Genomic DNA, 21,135 nt, shown 5'->3' with positions numbered 1-21,135 from the left:
TCTGTCATTTATTCAGGAAACAATTCGAGATGCCATTGAAGACTCTATAACTTGGCCAGTACGCAAAATTATACCAATTATACCTGGCGATTACAGGTATCTGAAAGCTCATTTTCATTTTCTTAGCAAAAAGAGTATAGGATTATTTACTTTCTAAGTTATGTTTTAGGAATCTTAAAGTTTGATCAGTGCTGATAATAATAAAAGGATAATACTATTGAACGTGTTTTTTTTAATTGGGGATGTGGTCCAACAATTACTATTTATTGACCTTAAATGGATTTAGTAAAAGTTTTAAAACTTCTAAGTCAAAAATGCTATTAAGTACAATATCTATCTTTAGCCTTTTCCTTTTTACTATTTGATTGGGCTTGAGTCCAGGCTGATCTTTAACTGGCCTTTTCTTCCTCTCACAGTAACCTAGAATTGAAACCAGTTGGAACACTAGATGTAAAACTAGTGCAAGCAAAGAACTTGGCAAACAAAGATCTGATTGGGAAATCTGATCCTTATGCTGTCATATTTGTACGCCCGCTTCGTGACAAAACCAAAACCAGTAGAACAATTGTAAGACCTTCCTTAATTTTTACATATTTATTTATTTATTGATCATTGTGTGTGGTAGTAAATTGTAATCCAAATGATGGCCATGATGTTCAGAACAACCAGTTGAACCCAATATGGAATGAGCACTTTGAGTTCATTATTGAAGATACATCAACACAGCACTTGACCATAAGAATCTTCGACGACGAAGGCATTCAGGCAGCTGAGCTTATTGGCTGTGCCCAAGTTTCCTTGAAGGATCTCGAACCTGGTAAAGTCAAGGATGTGTGGTTGAAATTGGTTAAGGATTTGGAGGTTCATAGGGATAATAAAGTCAGGGGTGAGGTAAGATTGTAATTTCTTGGCTTTTTCTTTTCATTCATCTAGCATTCTAGCTTGTAGATGGCAACTGCCAGTTTGTGTAGAGCTTGGCAAGGTGGCATATGGACACTACCTAGACCCTGTTTGGATTAACAGATTAATTAAACTCTTATCTACAAAAACTTATCATAGAAGTGTTTATTAATAAGATATTTCTATTACAAAAAATAAAATAAAGTAAATTTTTTTTTGATATAAACTATAAGTTTTTTTTTGCATAAAGTATCCGAGAGAACTTACTGAAATAAAAGGAAAATAATTTATGGACATGTCATAATCTAGCATTTTCTTCATTACTTGCAATTTGTGTTATTTGTCTTCTCACAACATTCTAATATTCCTGTAGAGATTGATATTATAGTAGTTCATAAGTCTTATTGAGCTTCCTACCATCCCAATATAGGTCCACTTGGAGCTCTTGTACTGCCCATATGGAGTTGATAACAGCTTGAAGAGCCCTTTTGACGCTGACTACTCATTAACCACGTTTGAGAAGACCCTTAAGAATGGAGCTAGTGACGCAGAGGATGAGGATCTTTCAAAATCATCACGGGCGAGGAAAAGCAACGTCATAGTAAGAGGAGTTCTATCTGTCACAGTAATTTCAGCTGAAGATTTGCCTGTAGTGGACTTATTGGGCAAGGCTGACCCATTTGTTGTCCTTGGGTTGAAAAAATCAGAAAAAAAACTCAAGACCAGAGTAAGATTTAAGATATTCTTGGCTTGAAACTTTTGCTATATTTGAATGTTTAATATATTTATGTTTAATTTGATCGATAACAAAATAAAATCAAATGAGTAAATCGATTAGCAGTTTGAATTAATTTCAAATTCATACTAGTTAAAAATGCAATAGAAAATATTTTGGTTTGAATTTACATGCCAAATATATTGAATTGATTGTAAGTGAAAATACTGATTTCTACATAGTTATAAGTGATTAAACAATGTTTCTTCTATTTCCAGGTTGTAAATGAAACCCTAAACCCAGTATGGAATCAAACATTTGACTTTGTTGTGGAGGACGGCTTACATGACATGTTAATTGTTGAACTATGGGATCATGATACCTTTGGCAAGGTGATACCTCTTAAATTTGTCTTCATGAAGTTGTTTGTTTCAAAGTACTCTATGAACTATGGGATCATAAGATTACAGAAATTGTAAATTAGCTATTGCAAACTGTTGATATTGAATTCAACAATATTTTTCTTTTTTGCTAATAAAAGTCGTACAAGTTATAGAAGAGGAGTGGTAGCAAAACACTTTTTAAATATATGTTGTTCATAGCATTGTTTCTTGTATGTGATTTTTTATGAAAATGTTCATCATATATGTTGTGTCCCCAAGTCATCAGCTTGTCATCTTCATCTCAATATAATACAGCATTTTTCTTGAATAGGATCGTATTGAATGTTTTCTTTTTGTTTTTCCAGGAAAAAATGGGAAAAGTTATAATGACACTAACCAAGGTCATCTTAGAAGGGGAATACAATGAAACGTTTCTTCTGGATGATGCTAAATCTGGAAAGGTTAGTTTGCATTTGAGGTGGACTCCGCAGCATAAGTACCGCGATCCTTAGTAGACTTCTAGCACAAATTCACTGATGGTACAACAGAATCGACCTGCATTAATCGAAATCATAATCTACCATCCAACTCAAATCTCTCTAGTAATCTAATAGTTGATAGTGATTCGTCAAATCTATGATACAACCCATATATGATCTTAGAAGAATGATGGGGATTCACTTAATTGCATACGTGAGCCTGACTATGGGGGGTTGCTGTTGCATCGGACAAATCCAATGTATGAACTATGAAGTGTGAGCAAACAAAAGTATTTCATTTTCTATGTAAATATGAGATATTTTTCTACGATAATTCATTTTGTAAAAGAGAATATTCTAATAAAAGTACATAAGTTTATAATCTACAACTTTTATTACTAATAATAAGTTGGTAATGTTGTTTATTAATACTCGATCTATGATTCTTCTTAGCTGATTAAAAAATATCTTGTTATATTTGGAAATTACAACTTGACTATTAATCAATTGTGTAACTTGGATGTTATAGTACTTTAAATTAAATAATTTTCTTATGTTGTATAGAATTACAAATTTGACATAAACTTATATCTTGTAAAAGAACAGTTATGTGATTCTTATTTTAGGCGAGTACGGAATAGACTCAGGGAATTATCTATGGACTATGGTTTAGATTATTGTTCATGCTAGTACTAGGAAAAGGATAAGGTTTTTAAGATATGATATAGACACCAAGTAACCTTGTCACAATCTAGTGTAACACTTTTGATTTTGGCATTGCACTATCTGGAAATCAAATTTCTGCACAATTCCTCTGGATAACTTAGGTACCTGTCAGGTATCAACTAATTTACTCTAATTACTCATCGTAAACAAAATTTACTGATTTGAACTGCATGGCATCAAAATTGATCAAATGGTCCAAACTTGAAACTCATTTTTTATATAATAAAAATAATATAACTTTAAAATATGAATAAATCAAACTTAATTGGACAACTACATATTCGTCAACAACTAATAATAGTTGTAAAAAAATTCTTTAAGATCTAACATGTTGTTATACGTTGAATCTGGATGAGAGAGAAGAAGACGACTGGTGTTGCCCTTATTAGAGAATCCGACTGAGTCTTTATCAAAGGTTTCCATTGCAATTAGGAACCTCCCCTACTTTCTATTTCTTCCTTTTTTAGGACTATTTTGGATGTTTCGTGCCTTTGTCTTTCCTTTCATTTATCAACCCATAATATATACTACAATGGTCTTAAATAATCATAAGTATAAAATAGTCAAATTTTATTTATATTTTCATCGAACACTTATGATATTATAACAAAATCTCTAAAAATTGCATTATGGTATTTTTAAAATTATTTATTTTTCAATATAATAATAATAAACAAATAATTAATTTATTGTAATTATTTTACATCGTCAGATTAAATGTCACTTTAATTAAAATATATTACATTACTAATTTTATATTCAAAAATTGAGTATCAAAACTATAATTAATTTTAAAATATAAAAAATTATGATAGTTGTGAATACAAATTAAATAAAGGAAGAAAATAATATTTACATGAACGAGTCACTGGTTGGTCCAGTCCATTGATGAGAATGACCGATGAAATGACTGACAGTTGAGTTTGTTTTTCCCTTCACTTCCCTTTCTTGTCTTTCCTATTTCTCCATCCTTCTAGCTCTTTCTTTCCGAACAAACAAATGAACTCAATTTCCACTTTCTTGTCTTCAATTTCTCTCATCCATGGACAATGATGATACTTCCAACCACCGTATCCTAACTCTTCTCAAATCCCTCAAAGAAGCTTCCAAACATCTTCAAATTAAAATCAACCCTTTCACCATTCTCTTCAAAAACGACTCAAAATCCGCCATTGAAGCACTTTTAGAGCTCGAATCAAAAGCCATAGTTATCTTCTCAACTCACCCATATCTTCACACCCTCTCCAATTCCCTCTCCACACTCAAAACCTTAATCCAAAATCTCGAAAAATTCAAAGGCTACGGATTTCGATCACTCCTTCAACGCCAAATCACTGCCTACAAAATTTCACAAGCTTCATCTTCATTGGAATCTGAAATTCAAATCTACTTGGACCGTGTAATCGTTGTAAACCTCGTGAGCACGCTGCAAGAACATAATCAAAACGAAGAAGAACAAGTTAAGGTTTTGGTCGAGTTTGAAGAGAGATTATCGAAAGGTTTCGATTTGGAGTTCCAAGATTTGATTTTGAAGGCAAAATTGTTTACCCTTCTGGAAAACAAGTTGATTGAACCGTATAATTCGAAAAGGGTTCGAGAAGAATCGGCGGTGGCTATAGCGGATTTGGTGAAATTCAACAAGAATGTTTTTGTAGGGTTAGTGTTAATGGGTTCCACGATTAAAGCTTTAATAGCAATGGCTTCTGAATGTTCTATAAGGGTTCTTTCTTCGCTGGTTAGATTCATTCGAAGTCCTTTGGTTGATGAGATTTTTTCTAATGGGGAGATTCCTAAAATTGTTGTTTTTTTGTTGTCAAGTGATTTGTGTCTTTGTGTTGCTGCGTTGGAGTGTGTTTTTGAATTTGGTTATATTGGGAGAAAGGAAGTTGTTGAAACTATGTTGCAACATGAGTTAGTTAAGATATTAATGGATTTGCAAAGAAGGGATGATTTTGATGAGTGTATTTTTGATGGTTGTGTTTCAAGGTTTGCAATACAAGTGGAAGTTGGTGAAGGTTTGAGTTGTGAAGAGAAAAGAGAGGTTAAATTGGAGATGTTGAGATTGGTGAAAGAGGCTTCTCAATCAGATGTAGAGTTTGTCAATGTTAGTGCCGAGATATTGTGGGGTTCTTCACCTTAGAATTTGGGGTTAGATCGATGATGCTTGTTTGAGAGGAGCACGTGTTGCTTTGGTGGTTTAATGATTTTAGTGCCATTGGTGAAGAACCCCAAATGCAGTTTTTGAGAGAATTCTGAATGCATGAATCTGGAACCATGATGGAGGGGTTGATGAGTTTGTCGTCTGAGTATGTCGGTAGAGGTGGGATATTGTGTTAAATTATGAGATTCTTTCGGATACCTTGGTCAAAAGTGGATATGAGATTCTTTTTTCTAGACTGCATAGCCGGTAGTAATAAAACAAATAAATCAATAACATTTAATATTATAAATATCCATATTTGTTTATTTGTATATATACATATATAATATTAATTATTAATTTATTTATTAATAATTATTTAATTTATATTTTAGAGATCTTGTTTGTTTTAGAGGAGTTTAGTTTTATCTTAGCTCATATATTATATTGGGGTAAATTATTGTTTTTGCCTCTGAAAATATAAGACGAATCTGCTGTCAAAAAAGTTTAAGTTATTTCTCAAATTATTAAAATGGCGGTTAATTTAATTTTTAAATGCTATAATGATGAAGAACTACTTTTATATGTTTTAATAATTTTATATAATAATAAATTGTATCTTTTAATAACTATTTTAATGATTCAATTATTAATATGAGTTTTTCATTGAATTATTGATCAAAATGACATCACCTTTAAACTTGGTTTAGTTTATATATTGGAAAAATTTGGATTCCAAACACGTTGATCTTAACTGATGAATAATAATTGGTTGATCTTATATGATCAATAATAATTGATTATAATATAATATCAATTATTAATACATTAATTCACTTCTCTAACCTTTCAATTTAAAAGAATCAAATTACACGTATTAAACATAAATAATCCATAATTTAAAGGTTTGTTGATTTTAAGATTCAAAAAAAGAAATTTTGAATTATGTTTGTGAGTAAGATTTTCTTTAGGATAATTTTATTGAAAATTATTTTTATGTTACAATGAAATTGTTATTTTGATTAGTTTTTTAAGAAAATTATGTTGAATAGAAGATAGATAAATAAAAAACGTCTTTTAAATTATGAGTGTTTAAAATATTTTATTTTTACCTATTTTATTCAATAATTATTGATGAAGATATCTCATTCAAAAAGTAGAGCAATGTAAAATATCAATATTTATAATTATTAAATATCAAAATTACTTTTAATTTATACTCGATTTCTATGTAAAAATAATGAGTATATTCTTAGTAAGTCAATTAGTACATTTGTTGGTTTTTCCAAAAGTATAATTAAAAGAAGAGAAAATAGATGGTGTGTAAACATAATTTATTAAACAGTGTATATATAGTCAAGTGTCACTGTAAAACTTTTTGTCCACTTATATTGTATCATTAAACCCATAACAAAAATATATAATTCAATCCAATTGAATTGACATATATAATTCACCCTAGGAGCATATTGGTGGTGAGGAGGAGACTGTTCCTAACCAAATCAAGAGCACAAGTACTTAATTACGATGTTTTCATAACCTGGATTTCTAGATTAAATGAGGTTAGGATAAATAATGTTGTAACAAGGGATCTATTCCTTTTTTTTTTCCCAAGGCATAATCAAACTATCAACATAAGTATTTGTATGCTGATGAGGCACTCCCTGGTGGTTTAACAAGGTTAGACCCATCGTTTAGTCAATTGTTATTCCACAAAAGGATACTGGATCTGTTTCCAATACTCCAACAACATCCCACATGCAAAAGCGGTTTCGCACTCCAAATGCTCCTCCAAACATAGCTTGGATTATGACCAAGGTTAGCAGACAAAAAGTCACTCTGAGGAAAATATTTAGCTTTGAAAAGACGAGTGACAAGGTTGTTCGGGTTAGATAATAATTGTTATCCTTGCTTACCAAACATGGATAGATTGAAAGCACTAATATTTTTATAAGTCATATCTCCATCACGTTTGTGTATTGCGAGCTTGTCCCACTTGAGCCAATTGATGCCTCTAGTCTGTCCTCCATTTTTGCCCTGCCAAAATGAGTTCCTCATTTTTTCAATCTCATCTCCTAAAGCAGGGGGTATCAAAAATATGTTCGTTACATAGGACAAAATAGCTTGGAGAATAGATTTAATTAGGACTTCTCGGCCCGCACGAGAGAGACTTTTATTGATCCATGAATTGATCTTCCGCTAAATTATGTCCTCAATAAATCTGAATTTTTTTTTTTTACTTCTACCAATCATTTAAGGTAGTCCTAGGTATTTTCTAGTTCCTAATATCGAGCGCACATCTAGAAGGTCTGTAATCTTTTCCTTCAAATCCTCATTCACATTTCTACTGCAAAACACTTTATATTTTTGCAAATTTATAGCTTGACCAGACGCAGCTTCGTAAACAGACAACATATTTTTTTATAGTCTTTGCTTCTCTAATAGAGACTCTAAAGAACAAGAAACAAACATATACAAATAAAATGTGTGAAATAACTGGGACGTTTACACTTAATTCATTTTTTAATTTAAAAATAAAAAATAAACTTTTCTTTCATTTCCACTTCAAAACCCTCCATTCAAACATTATCCAAAAGAAATTTATCCTAAAATATTTGATTTTTTTCTATTTAAAATGTTTTAAGTAAAGCAATCGAATTCGAGTAATTGTAAGTCTATTTTTTTCATATGTATTTGATCGCTCAAATTTGTACATCAAATTAATTTATTCGAGTGACTCAGATTCGATCGAATCAACGAATTTTGCTCGGTCCTAGTTACTCTCTTCAAATGGGTTATCTATTCAATAAGTTTATGCATCTTTATATAATAAATATGGCCGACCTAACATATTATGAGGTCTAAAGCAAAATTCTTATAGACTTTTCAAAGTTAATAAATAAATTATTAATATTTTATATAATAATTATAAAAAATTATTTAGCTGAAATCATGACATTTTAAAATCTATTTTCTCTATATTTTTTTAAAAATAAAATAAGACATTTCAACTGATATACAACAATCTAAAAACTTATGTAGAATTTTCTATTTTTTTGGTGAAGAAGAAAACAGTATGTGTATATATGTTGTACTATTTCAAGAGTTCATGTTAGCAATATATTCACTAATTGTCTCGTGATTTCTCAATTTATAACTAATATTTTTCATGTTAGCCATGTGTTCAATATTAATCTAAGCGCATTAAATAATTTACAACAAAAACAAAATAAGATTCATTTTTAGTAAAATCTATATTTTTCTACCAATAAATCTGTCAGTATCAACAAACATTCACCAATATTTTTAATTTGACTTATTTACATAGAGATCTTTTTACGATTTAATAAAAGTTTCAACTCACTCTGATTCATATTTTTGAGTTGACTTGTATATCTTAGATTATTTATTAAATTAATATAATTAATATTATATAATATATTTTGAAATTAATAATAAAATTAATTGATTTAATATTTATTAAAATAATATAAAATTTATACAATATTTTGTCGGTATTAATTTTTAAAATAATAGAATTTGATGTTTTTTGTCGAAGTAAAAAAAATAAGTTTTTTATTGAAGTATCAAGCAGTTGTTCTAATAACCTTATCCGACTCTAATAATAAAATATAAATAAAGATAATAATTGAAAATTTAATATATTTAATTAAATATTTAATTTAGATATATTAATTTTTTCATTATAATTTTTATTTATATTTTATTTTGCAGAGTACCAAATTGATAAATTCACCGTGTTGTGGATGGAGTTTAGTTTTTGAGATGCTCTCGTACTGTCGTCAACGAGTCCCACGAATTCCTCAATTTTATTTTACATTACACCAACCCCGCGTGGCACGCATGGCAAATATATAATAGTGCAAAGAAAGATATTAGTAAAATATTCAGCTGCATCCATGTTATAATATTCTAATTTATACACTCACCACTTAACTCTTACTAAGTTTTTGAATTATCAAAACTTATGAAAACATGAAGTTTAGGAAAAGAAAAAAAGAACACCATTAATTAACGTAAAAACAATAACCTCGTTTTACACGCACTTAAAATATCCATATTCGTCACTCTATCCATATGCCCAAATTAAACCTCACACATCTCTATATAAACAATGATGCAATTAACTTCCAAAAACACAACACAAACATCAAAAGCCACCATCCAAGAAAAGAAACAATGAAATCTATTCTTCCACTATGTTGTTTCCTTTTCCTCTTAGTACTCAACACGAAACCACTACAAGGAGCAGAACCAGAGCCAATAGTAGACAAACAAGGAAACCCTCTTCAACCAAATGAAGGTTACTACGTTTGGCCACTTTGGTCTGACTATGGAGGCATAACATTAGGCCAAACAAGAAACAGAACATGTCCACTCGACGTAATTCGCAACCCCGACGCTATCGGTAGCCCAGTCTTCTTCTCCGCATCAGGTTATTGGATACTTAATTAACAAATTAACTGATTAATTATTATTCTAGTTAGGACTTAAATAAAATATAAATAAAAATAGTAACAAAAAAAGTGATGTATTAAATTTTAAATTAAAATCAAATAAATCAATTTTTTAGTTTCTGTTTTTGTTTATATTTTATTTCACCGTAGTACTAACTAGAATAATAATTAGTTATACAAGTTAAATCCACTTTTTAGTTGACTAACTAACTTTTACGTTTAACTCTAACTCTAACTAATTACTAACATATATCTGATACAGGTCTTGATTACATTCCAACACTCACTGATTTAACAATTGATATTCCAATTTTGGGAAGTCCTTGCAAGGAATCAAAAGTTTGGAAGCTTTCAAAAGTTGGGTCAGGGTTTTGGTTTGTGAGCACTGGTGGTTTAGCTGGTGATCTTGTTACCAAGTTTAAGATTGAGAGGCTTGAAGGTGACCATGCTTATGAGATTTATAGTTTCAAGTTCTGTCCTTCTGTAACTGGTGTTCTTTGTGCTCCTGTTGGGACTTTTGAAGATGCTGATGGAACTAAAGTTATGGCTGTTGGGGATGGTATTGAACCTTATTATGTTAGGTTTCAGAAGGTTTCTAGTTATAAGAATAAAGATTTGAGCAGTATTTAAGGTTGATAGGTTTTTTTGTTGTGTTGTGTAGTGAAGTGTGTTGGGTGGGTTTTTCCCAACAAAGTGGGATGGTCATAATAACAATAAGGCATGAAACGAGTGCTTGTCTCTGTTTTTGAGATTTGCCACTTTGTTTTTCTGGTCAAAAGTGAAATGAAATTGAACTTTTTACTCATACAATTTGTCTCAAATTTTTCTATTTTCTATTTTTCTCCCCAATAATTTATTAGTTCTTTCTAATTTTATGATCTATCGGCAAACATTTGAAAAATTTAGACAAATTGTATGATTTGGCACTTTTGGTTTTGTGCTTGATGAATTTTACTTATCAATGCTTCTCTTGTTACTAATTAAACATGAAACATACGACGACTTCATGTGTTTTATGTGATTAAAATGTACCACTCAAACTCAGAGTAGTGAAAAGCATCAAAATAGAGAATTTTATGCTACTTGTCAACTTCCCATATACCTCTATATGGATAATTAGTACATTGCCAATAGCATTCTACATGAAGAGAATCATTTGTATCTCAAACTATTTTAGAGTCGGTGGACGTGAGAGAAACAACATGTCAAATGATTTATAATTTTCAAAAAAACATTGACACGATATATCAACTTAAAATTTTAAGACTATAAGTTATTACTCTTATATATTCAACATTTAATTCATTTTTTTATTGATGTAAACTTAACTACTCATATTTTAATCCAACACAAACTTCATTCAAACAAAATGACAATTTATATATATATATATATAAAAGCTTGCTATAACAAAAATAAGAAAATAAATTGCGACAAATCAAAAATCAACAAAGATGTTTGATTGACTCCCACATCTTGAAGAAATAACGTTAACATGAAGCTACCCTCTATTTTACATAGATGAAATGGTATTTAAGGAATAAAATTTATTGGTTGTCTTGTTATGTGTAAAAATTAAGAGTCATTTTAACAAGTGTCTTTATACCTATTAAATAGTCAAAATAAAAAATAAATTGAGTGATTTTATTTTTTACTATTTTAAAATATAAATTACATTACTACAAGATTTTTTTCTACAATTAATTTCTTAACAAATGCCCTTCTCAAAGGCACTTGTTAACTTTTTTCAAAAATTAACTTAAAAAGAATGGAGGAACTAATTACAAAATCTATTCCAATGTGATGATTATTAGAGTTATTATTTTTATAATGATACGTTCCTCTGATCTTAAATTTAAATAAAAATAATATAAAGAAAATTGATATATCTAATTTAAAATTTAGACTAAATACATCAATTTTATTTAATTTTATATCGGTTATATTGAAATATATCAACCATTTAAAAAAAAAATTAGAAGTATTAATTTTAAAGATAAGTTTTATTTTTTTTAATCTTATTTCAAAGTGCAATAATGTATTTAAGCCAACAAACTTCTTATTTTCTTAGTAGAAATATTAGCAAAAAGTTATCAAGAACAATCATTTTTCACAATCTCAATTGAATAAAAACTATTTTCGTGTTTCTAACTTTTTTTTTTCTATAGACTTCACATAAGTCATTCTTTCATCTATACAATACTATTTATTTTTTCTATAAAAAGTGCACACCTATTAAACTCTACTCCCCTCCAATTGAAGGAGTAATTAGTTTACAAAATCTTTTTTCAATGCAATATATATAAATACTTCATATAACAATTTTGTATAGTCATTTTTTTTCCACATATACATAAAAACAAAATATTCTCTATTATAATTCAATTGCCTTTTATAAAGTAATATATATCTTAGTTATATCTAAGAAAAAAGTTGGAAAGGTTATTAAAAAGAGTAAAGTTCGAATATAATTTTATCTAAATTTATAAAATATTATTCTTTAAAATAAAAAAAATAAAATATATATATAAAAATATAAAAAATAAAAAAATAAAAAAACACAAGCAGAAGCAGAAGGATTATTCAGAAATGATATGTGACCGAATAGCGTATGAGTGCGTGTGCCAAAGCATAACAACATAAAATTCAGATTAACCAAAGAACAGAACAGAATAGTGTGTTTTGGCTATGGCCTCCTTCACCAAATCACTCATTCTTTTTCTTTTCATTGAATTTTGCTTCTCAGTTTTACCTTCATCATTCGCTCAATCGCCTGTCCCTGGGTATCATTTTTAAATCCCCTAAACCCTAATTTCACTTTGCTTTCTACAATCACTTTTTCCACTGCCTCGATTAATTCACCTTGATTTTAACCAATTTTACTTCCACAGGTCTTCCGAAGGTTACACCATTTATGGTCGAGTCAAGATCCCAAGTAAGTTCTTACCTTTTATCATCATATCATTTATCTGATTTCCCCAATTTTTTTTTTTTTTTAATTTACATCCGAATCAACATTTGATGTTTAACGTCAATATTCAATCGTGATTTAGAATGAAAAAGGTATTGAAAGTCGATCTGTAAATGAATCTTAATACACTATAGGATAGTATAGGTTTTGCTTGGCGTTAAAAGCTATTTTGCATCCTTGATGGGACTGGCAATGGTTACTTGGGTAATTAATAGGTTCAAGTTTTTCATACGTTTTTTTTTTAATTCATTAGAATTAACTGTGGGCAAAAGTTGTTTTAGTTTAAACTTTTTGTTAGGTTATATTTTGATTTTTAATTTTTAGATATTTAGGATTTTAGGCCAAAACAATATTTGGAATGTTAGAATAGTTGTAAATCATGCTTTAATGCACCGTTTTATCCATGTCTTGTGTACTGTTTTGTTTCTATGCTCATTCTGTTAACAAACTAAGAGTATGTTTGGTTTCTATTTTCATTTTCATTTTTAATTACAAAAAAGTACTATGGTTTCATTTATTTCCATTTGCGAAGATTTATATAGGGAATAGTGTCTTTAATCTTATCCTTGATCAGGTTTATGTGATGGTGTTAGTTTGGTCAAGTTCAGCAAGGTTGGGGGGATTTAATGATTTATTTATTTCAGGGTTGAAATGTTAAAATGCAATAGCTTTTTATGCATATTACATAATGCATACATCCGGTTTCATATCTATTCTCTGACGATACATGGACTGGTTATGAATAATAGTGGTCTAATGGTATCACTGGATCTTTTTGGCAGGTTTTGGAAACAGAGAATTTAGCCTTCCTGCAAAAGTATCAAATGTCAAAGTCATACTTAATGGTGGTCAAAGAGTTTCTTTTGTGAGGCCTGATGGATATTTCTCATTGTATCCTTTGATTTACAACTTCATTTCAACCTCCTTTTTAATTTGCGTGTTGACTTTTTGGGATATTAAGCCCTATTTAATTCTATAATTGCTTTTCTTCTTTTTCTTGCTTTTGAGAAGTTATAGTTGATTCTATTCTAGTAAATCATTGTTAAGAAACAATCAATTTCCTTAACATGTATGCTTCAAGCCACAACGTGCCTGCAGGGACTCATTTAATTGAAGTGGCTGCAATAGGCTATTTCTTTTCTCCAGTGGGTACCCAATTTGGAAATTACATCCATAACTTTTCCTTAATATTTTCTTTTCCTATGTATGCTCATGTATTAAAATATTGTGTTCATTATGAAAGGTACGAGTTGATGTTAGTGCCAGAAACCCTGGCAAGATTCAAGCAGCACTGACAGAAAATAGGAGGGGGCTCAGTGAGTTTGTCTTAGAGCCATTAAAGGGGGAACAGTATTATGAGGTGGGTTTTGACCGCAAATTTCCTGTTTGTGTTCCCTTCCACATTCCTTAAGAGTATTATCTGAATATCTGCATGCTGTTATCTTGTTTTGCTACAGATTAGGGAGCCATTCTCTATTATGTCCATTGTTAAAAGTCCAATGGGTCTGATGATGGGATTTATGCTGATTGTTGTCTTCCTTATGCCCAAATTAATGGAAAACATGGGTATGCCTTCTAAAGTTTATCTATGAAGTTCTTTGATTTCCTTTCAAGTTTATCTCATATGATGATATGCATGTCTGTATGGCTGTACTTGCTCTGAAAGGATGAAATGATTACTTATTTCCTTTGGTAGAATTTTATGAGACTTATCTTATCCCATAGCAGCAATTTCTGTTTTGAAGCATACATCAAAATATTAAAATCAAGTTAAAATGTCTGAAGTGTCTCCAATCTTTCTTCCTCTCTGTCCATCCTCCAAGTATATTTTTTTTCTTTTTTTGCTGAATCCAAGTATAATTATTTCTCCCCTAATGTGCTCTTATTAATTAGTCCCATTTCAAATACTTCGCTGTCCCCCACAAGCTGGGTTTTTTTTTTTTTATGTGTATACACATTATATGTGCTAAAAAGTCTCACAATCATGAATTATGCATCTTGTGTCCTTTTGGGATTAAGCCTATTTGGTCAATAGCGGGGTTGCATAGCATTCAGCAGTCACTATTGAAAGTCTGTAGCAGAGAAGCTTGCTCTAGCGGCTATAGCTCTCACTGTAGCAGCCAAAATCGTATCCATTCGCAGCTGTTGTGAATTACAGCCTCTAAATTCTCAGGGGAAAAACCTGTGTTTTACTACCCATTTTCTTGAATTTGAATTTTAATGTGTAGTTATTTAAGCCTTAAATGGTTAAACTTGTGAGTTTTCTTGATTTTTTTTGGAATTTACTTCTATGTTTTGCTCAGAGTCAAGACCTATGACTTTTTCTCGGATTGTTTCTCACATGTTTGATAAACTCACAAGTTTATCAATAAAAACTTGTTAAGTTGCTCATTAGTACCAGTTAGCTCACGTCTCTAACATCAAAAAATCATGAAATTCTTGAATTTCGAAAATGTTGATTTGTTTTACATTTGATGTCTGTAATCTGCTTTACTTGTTTGATTGATAATCCTCTCTCTCTCTCTCTCTCTCTCACTCTCTCTCTCACTCTCGCCCCCTTTATTTTTAGGGTGGGGTCTTTTTCTCTATTCTGCGAAGCAGTATTTATTGTCCACTATCTGAAAATTATTCTTAGCCTACCAAGTCCAAATTTGGAGTATTGGCTTGATGATGACCTCTTATTTGTCCAGTATACGTTTTCATTTTTGAGTAACATGCCTTTAGAAGTACGAAATACCTACACGTACACTCTAGTGTGTCTCTATTCTCTCCTGCTTTCTTGTTCAAAACAATCTGAATGGCAGTTGTTTTGTATTGTATAGGCTATAGACCTATAAAGCACATACTTGTGGTACTCTTTGCATAATTTGTGCTCATAACTCTACCGTATTGTATTGGAACAGATCCAGAAGAAATGAAACGTGCTCAAGAAGAAATGAGAAATCAAGGAGTTCCATCTTTAGCAAGCTTGTTACCGGGTGCTGCAAGAAGCAACTAGTTGTACAAATAATCACGAGAACCAGTGAGCAAGTTGGTTTTGCTGAGCAGGAGCAGAAGATACATTGTGTAACATGATTAGAGAATTTGGTTATAACAAATTGGTGCTTAGAGAAATGTTTGATTATTTACGTTGTGGAATTGTTGAATTTGAAATTTCTGATAGAGATGTTATGTTAGCATGTTTAAAGTGAACTGACATGAATAGGCTTCCATGTAACTGTGTTCACTTTCTCCAATGTTGATAACCATGCACTGCCAAAATGGATAAAATAGAACTCAAGGAAGGGACATGATATTTGGTTTTATGGTGAGATTGATAAAATTACAATGAGTTACTGTGATTTTCTAAAAGTTAAAGAGTGTAGTTTTTTGTAAAATTACAATGGTTTTGTAAATTCAACAATTTCACTGTAATTTTGTCAATTCTATCGCGAAGTCAAACATGCACAGGAGTCATGATAAACTAAGCAACAAGTAATAGCATGACACTTCTCAAAATACTTTCATATGAATTTCATCAATATCAAATTTATGTGGCATCTATATAATTTAGTGGGATCTGCTTTTGAAATAGTGAAATAATTTTACATATACATATTAATTTACATGGTGTAAAAGTGACTTAATAAGTTATCAATATGTACAGAATTACCAGTGTGATTTTCGTATATTGTGAAAAATAAAATGAAATAATATAAATATAAATGACGTAGGTCCCTTGAAAATAATATTGTAACTCATTCGGACTTTAGCAAAAACGGGGAGTGCGAATAGCAGACACATGGTCTGCCTTAATCGGATCAACTCACCCGAGTGAACTCGCTAGCGCAACACACACTGTGGAATGTTGATAACGCGAATGTAAGAACCAAAAGAGAAAGTGTATAGTTGCAACAAACCAATGGGTACCCTTTCTCTTCTCAAATGCTACACACCCTTTTCCTCCATCCTTTTCGCCCACTCGGCTCGAGCCGCCAATCACGCCGCCGTATTCAGGAGAAAAAAGCTTCCTTCCTTTCGCGCCATCTCATCCTCCCAGCCATCGACGGCGGAGAAGAATCACGACGACGGTAAAAGTTTCCGTTCAAAGAGTCATTCGCCGGAAGTATGGCTTCACAACACAATGAGTAAAAAGAAAGAGGTTTTCAAACCCAAAGTGGAATCGAAAGTTGGAATGTACGTGTGTGGTGTCACCGCTTATGATCTCAGCCATATTGGTCATGCTCGTGTTTACGTCAATTTTGATCTTCTTTATAGGTTCCTCTCTTAATACCCTAATCAAAAAAATGGTTTTTTTTGTGTGCGCAAATTGTGATTTGAATCAGTTTTAAGAATACCTTTTTTTTTTTCCTTTTGGTTTTTGGTACTAATTAGTTTTGGATTTCTGCTTGACAATTAGGCAGATATTTAAAGCACTTGGGATTCGAAGTTTGTTATGTTCGCAATTTTACTGATGTGGATGACAAGGTTAGTGTGTCTATTTGCTTTCTTCTTGTGCTGTTTCTCTTGGTATTTTTCCAATGATTTGTGCTTTACTTGACTTTGATTTTGAAAATCTCTGTTGATAGTTCTTTGCGATCTCGGTAAATAGCTTAATCAAGCACAAACATTAATATTTATCATATAAGTGCTTATATATATGTGTGTATATATATATAATATATATATGTTATTTCTATAACAAAGATAAAATATAGTAAACCTGTTATCAAATAAGCTATAAGTTGTTTTCATAGCTTATATGGAGAGATAAGCTCTCCCAAACGGTAGTACAAGTGCTTATGCCAGCACATAAGTCAAAATAAGTCAATCCAAACAGACCAAATAAAAATTGGTTTCGTAGAGGCACTTTCCTTTGTAATTAAGTAAAACATCTTCAGCTTATTGCTAGGACTCTGTTTTAATAACTTCTTTTAACTATAGTTTGATTAGGTTAAGCTTTTCCGTTGTTGAAAATAATAGTTGTAACAGAACTAGCTACTTAATGTTACTTTACACTGAATGGACGAGGGAATCAAGCTTCTTGGGAATCCTTGATTGGTTCAAATTAATGATTTATCTGAATTCTGTGTAGAAATGAGCTGAATCCCTCTGACAATCTATGTCATTTCTTGTCTCTTGATCATTCAGTTTGTTATCATATTAATAACAGTGTTGTCTATTGGAGATTGTGGAAAGTAGTTGTTTGTTCAAATTTCAGTACGTTACATTGCTATAAAGCCATTATTTGACATCACTATGTACTAAATAACTTATCGTAGAAGAATAGCTATTTGTTCAAAATCCGTTATGCTGCAGCGGGGTTATTTGACAACATTGATAAATAGCCATTTTAGAGTTTGGATCTTAAGAATTTTTGTTAATTTTGATTATGTCCTTTTATTGCAAGTTCAAAGTACCCATTACTTTTTAATTGGTATTACAGGATCTTAGTCTGCAATTTTCAAATTATGTAGATAATTGCAAGAGCAAAGGAGTTAGGAGAAGATCCAATCAGTTTGAGCCGGCGCTATTGTGAAGAGTTCTGTCAAGACATGGTAACTCTTAATTGTTTGCCTCCTACTGTGGAACCGAAAGTGTCTGAGCACATGCCCCAAATCATTGATATGATTGAGAAGGTACCATTGCCGTTCATTTGCTATGTAATTAAATGAAACATGAGAAGATTGACAAATTCCATATCATTGTTTCGTATTCCGTTTCTAAGAAAGCTTACATGGATATGCTATTGGTATATAAAATGATTTTAATAACAGTGTATTATCAAGCTCTCTTGTATTAATCAGATTCAGAAAATACAGTATTGATTCATTGTTAATCAGTTAAATACTTGTTGACAGATTCTTAATAATGGGTATGCCTACGATGTTGATGGGGATATATACTTTAATGTAGAAAAATTTCCAGAATATGGGAAATTATCTAATCGAGGTCTAGAAGATAATCGAGCTGGTGAGAGGGTTGCTGTTGATTCAAGGAAGAAAAATCCTGCTGATTTTGCTCTTTGGAAGGTATAATATATTTCAAACTGATTATTACAAAATACTTAGAAGTCCTAATTTATTTTGAAACTTATCTATTGTGGATTTTCAATGCCGTTCTGCAGTCTGCAAAGCCAGGGGAGCCATTTTGGGAGAGTCCCTGGGGTCCTGGAAGACCTGGATGGCATATCGAATGCAGTGCTATGAGTTCCACTTATCTTGGTTACACTTTTGACATCCATGGTGGAGGAATCGACCTTGTATTTCCTCACCATGAAAATGAAATTGCTCAGAGTTGTGCTGCTTGTAATAAAAGTGATATTAGTGTATGGATGCACAATGGTTTTGTCACAATCGACTCTGTGAAGATGTCTAAATCTTTGGGAAACTTTTTCACAATACGGCAGGTGAATGGTTTAAACTTATTTTGTTTAAGCCTATTTCATAATATCATTCACAAGGATGCAAAGTTTCCATTTTTGTTGTTGGCTACCACTCAAAGGGTTAAATTCTTATTACTCAAACATTTCATGTTAACAGGTTGTAGATGTTTATCATCCGCTGGCTTTGAGATATTTTTTGATGAGTGCCCATTATAGATCTCCTATGAACTACTCTAATATACACCTTGAAAGTGCTTCAGACCGTATTTTTTACATATATGAGGTACAACTTTATTTGGCTAGAAACCGTCTTCTTCCCCTTGTTGTGTGCACCTTTGTACATGCAGTTGGCAAGCATAATTTTTTCATTCATTTGTTTGTTGTGTCGATGTGTATTGATAGTTGTGTTTGATTGCAGACATTACATGAATGTGAAAGCTTTCTGAACCAGCATGATCAGACAGTTAGGAGGGATTCGGTCCCACAAGATACTTTGAATATTATTGATAACTTCTATGATGTTTTTCTGACCTCAATGTCTGATGATCTTCACACTCCAGTTGTGTTGGCTGGACTTTCTGATCCACTAAAATCAATTAACGACTTGCTGCATACTCGCAAGGTATAGTATTTTCTCATGTGTAAAACATATCGAGATGGATCTTCTAATGTTAAATTTTGTGTCTTTCTCTCACAATAGACAATAAAGTAAACTGTTGTGGAAATGAGAATGTTAAGATGGATAAGTGATCACACAATACATAATAGGATTAAGAATACAATTATTAGAGAGAAAATTGTGGTAATTCTCTTTGTACCAAACCTGTAAGAATCTCGTCTTAGTTTGGAGTTTGGACATGTATGGGAAAAATTTATGGGAGATGTTGACCAAATGGAGGCTATTCCTATGATTAGAGGTAGAGAGATCGAGGGGATCAAGAAAAGTTATAGGTCAACCCATTAAGAGGAATTTAGAAGTAAATGTTCTATCTCTAAACTAGTTGCATGGTAGTAACTATGGTGTTGTCTAGTCTATGTTGCCATGGTTTTAAATGACGGTTGTGATCCTTGATATTGTATAGAATTTCAGTCGAATGCGGCCGCGGCCTCAATTTTAGTTGTGTTATGGAAACATAAAATACCTTTAAGGCTTGATGTCGTGACCCTAATTGTTGTCGCAGACCTTTTTTAAAATCTTGCATGTTGCTTTCCTTTTTTAAAATCTTCGCGAAGGTTGATCTAAAGGGTATTTTGTGGGATATTCCTGGTTTTGCAGCTAATCTTGTGGATGATATTATATGAATGCTTGTAATTTGTTATCAATACAAAGAAAATATATCACATGACTGCTGTTTATAACTTTTCTAAGTCTGTATTCCTTCCAGGGGAAAAAACAACAATTTCGAATAGAATCGCTTGCAGCTTTGAAGAAAAGTATTGGGGACGTCCTTACTGTTGTAGGTCTTATGCCTTCAAGTTACTATGAAGTATGAGTATATGAATGCATTTGAAGTGATTGGTTTCTTTCAATTTTACAATTTTTGAGATTTGAATATAATCAATGTCATGCCACAGGTTTTGCAGCAGCTTAAGAAAAAAGCTCTTAAGCGTGCAAACTTGACAGAAGATCAAATCTTGCAGAAGATTGAAGAACGGGCCGCTGCTAGAATACAAAAGGAGTATGCGAAATCCGATGCCGTAAGGAAAGATTTGGCTGTTCTTGGTATTGCTCTTATGGATAGTCCAAATGGCACAACTTGGAGACCTACCATTCCTCTTGCGCTTCAAGAGCAGCAGATTGATGCACGCTGAATCAGCATCCGGTGTCCAACATTTGCAAAGCAAAATCAAGAAGTGAAAGTTGCAATTCTTGATTAAATATGAATTACAATTTTTGTTTAGATTTAAAATGTCCTGAGGTTAGTGCTGTTGTCTTGGTGGTCACTATTGAATTATTATTATTATTATTATTTAGCATG

At 31.5% G+C, this 21,135-nt stretch overlaps 4 protein-coding genes across 8 annotated transcripts in view; all 4 read left to right on the top strand.

Annotated features, from left to right (window-relative positions):
- The window catches only part of LOC101502980 (synaptotagmin-4-like), a 6,374-nt gene extending 3,489 nt beyond the window's left edge, over positions 1-2,885 (top strand). Inside the window, exons 8-13 of the mRNA XM_073368128.1 lie at positions 17-96; positions 417-567; positions 661-891; positions 1,331-1,627; positions 1,894-2,007; positions 2,364-2,885. Of these exons, the coding sequence (XP_073224229.1) occupies positions 17-96; positions 417-567; positions 661-891; positions 1,331-1,627; positions 1,894-2,007; positions 2,364-2,510 (1,020 nt within the window). The 3' untranslated portion in view covers positions 2,511-2,885. The remainder of the gene's footprint in view (positions 1-16; positions 97-416; positions 568-660; positions 892-1,330; positions 1,628-1,893; positions 2,008-2,363) is intronic.
- A 6,640-nt stretch (positions 2,886-9,525) lies between these two features.
- LOC101503302 (kunitz-type elastase inhibitor BrEI-like) lies at positions 9,526-10,631 on the top strand. The gene is made up of 2 exons (NM_001309666.1): positions 9,526-9,799; positions 10,084-10,631. Exons 1-2 carry the CDS (start codon positions 9,544-9,546, stop codon positions 10,449-10,451), a joined length of 624 nt encoding a protein of 207 aa, NP_001296595.1. The 5' UTR covers positions 9,526-9,543; the 3' UTR covers positions 10,452-10,631.
- A 1,761-nt stretch (positions 10,632-12,392) lies between these two features.
- On the top strand, positions 12,393-16,097 carry LOC101503634 (ER membrane protein complex subunit 7 homolog). Its single transcript, XM_004501296.4, has 7 exons — positions 12,393-12,604; positions 12,713-12,756; positions 13,575-13,683; positions 13,874-13,937; positions 14,036-14,152; positions 14,250-14,358; positions 15,696-16,097. Exons 1-7 carry the CDS (start codon positions 12,510-12,512, stop codon positions 15,788-15,790), a joined length of 633 nt encoding a protein of 210 aa, XP_004501353.2. The 5' UTR covers positions 12,393-12,509; the 3' UTR covers positions 15,791-16,097.
- A 439-nt stretch (positions 16,098-16,536) lies between these two features.
- Positions 16,537-21,130, top strand: LOC101503958 (cysteine--tRNA ligase, chloroplastic/mitochondrial). Of its 5 annotated transcripts, none has more exons than XM_012716069.3 (9): positions 16,537-17,049; positions 17,196-17,259; positions 18,249-18,410; positions 18,633-18,803; positions 18,899-19,180; positions 19,314-19,439; positions 19,575-19,778; positions 20,542-20,613; positions 20,732-21,130. In XM_012716069.3, the coding sequence occupies exons 1-9, from the start codon at positions 16,694-16,696 to the stop codon at positions 20,966-20,968; spliced, it is 1,674 nt and encodes a 557-aa protein (XP_012571523.1). In that variant the 5' UTR covers positions 16,537-16,693; the 3' UTR covers positions 20,969-21,130. The 5 variants fall into 5 exon arrangements, with proteins under 5 accessions (XP_012571523.1, XP_004501354.1, XP_004501355.1 ...); XM_004501297.4 differs by having other exon boundaries at positions 16,539-17,049; positions 20,542-20,643; XM_004501298.4 differs by having other exon boundaries at positions 16,858-17,049; positions 17,192-17,259; positions 20,542-20,643.
- Positions 21,131-21,135: the final 5 nt, after the last annotated feature.

Source organism: Cicer arietinum, chromosome 5 (genome assembly GCF_000331145.2).
Source record: "Cicer arietinum cultivar CDC Frontier isolate Library 1 chromosome 5, Cicar.CDCFrontier_v2.0, whole genome shotgun sequence".
NCBI classification, from domain to species: Eukaryota; Viridiplantae; Streptophyta; class Magnoliopsida; order Fabales; family Fabaceae; genus Cicer; species Cicer arietinum.
Note: the sequence above shows the minus strand (reverse complement) of the source record. Positions and strands in the feature narration are given on the sequence as shown.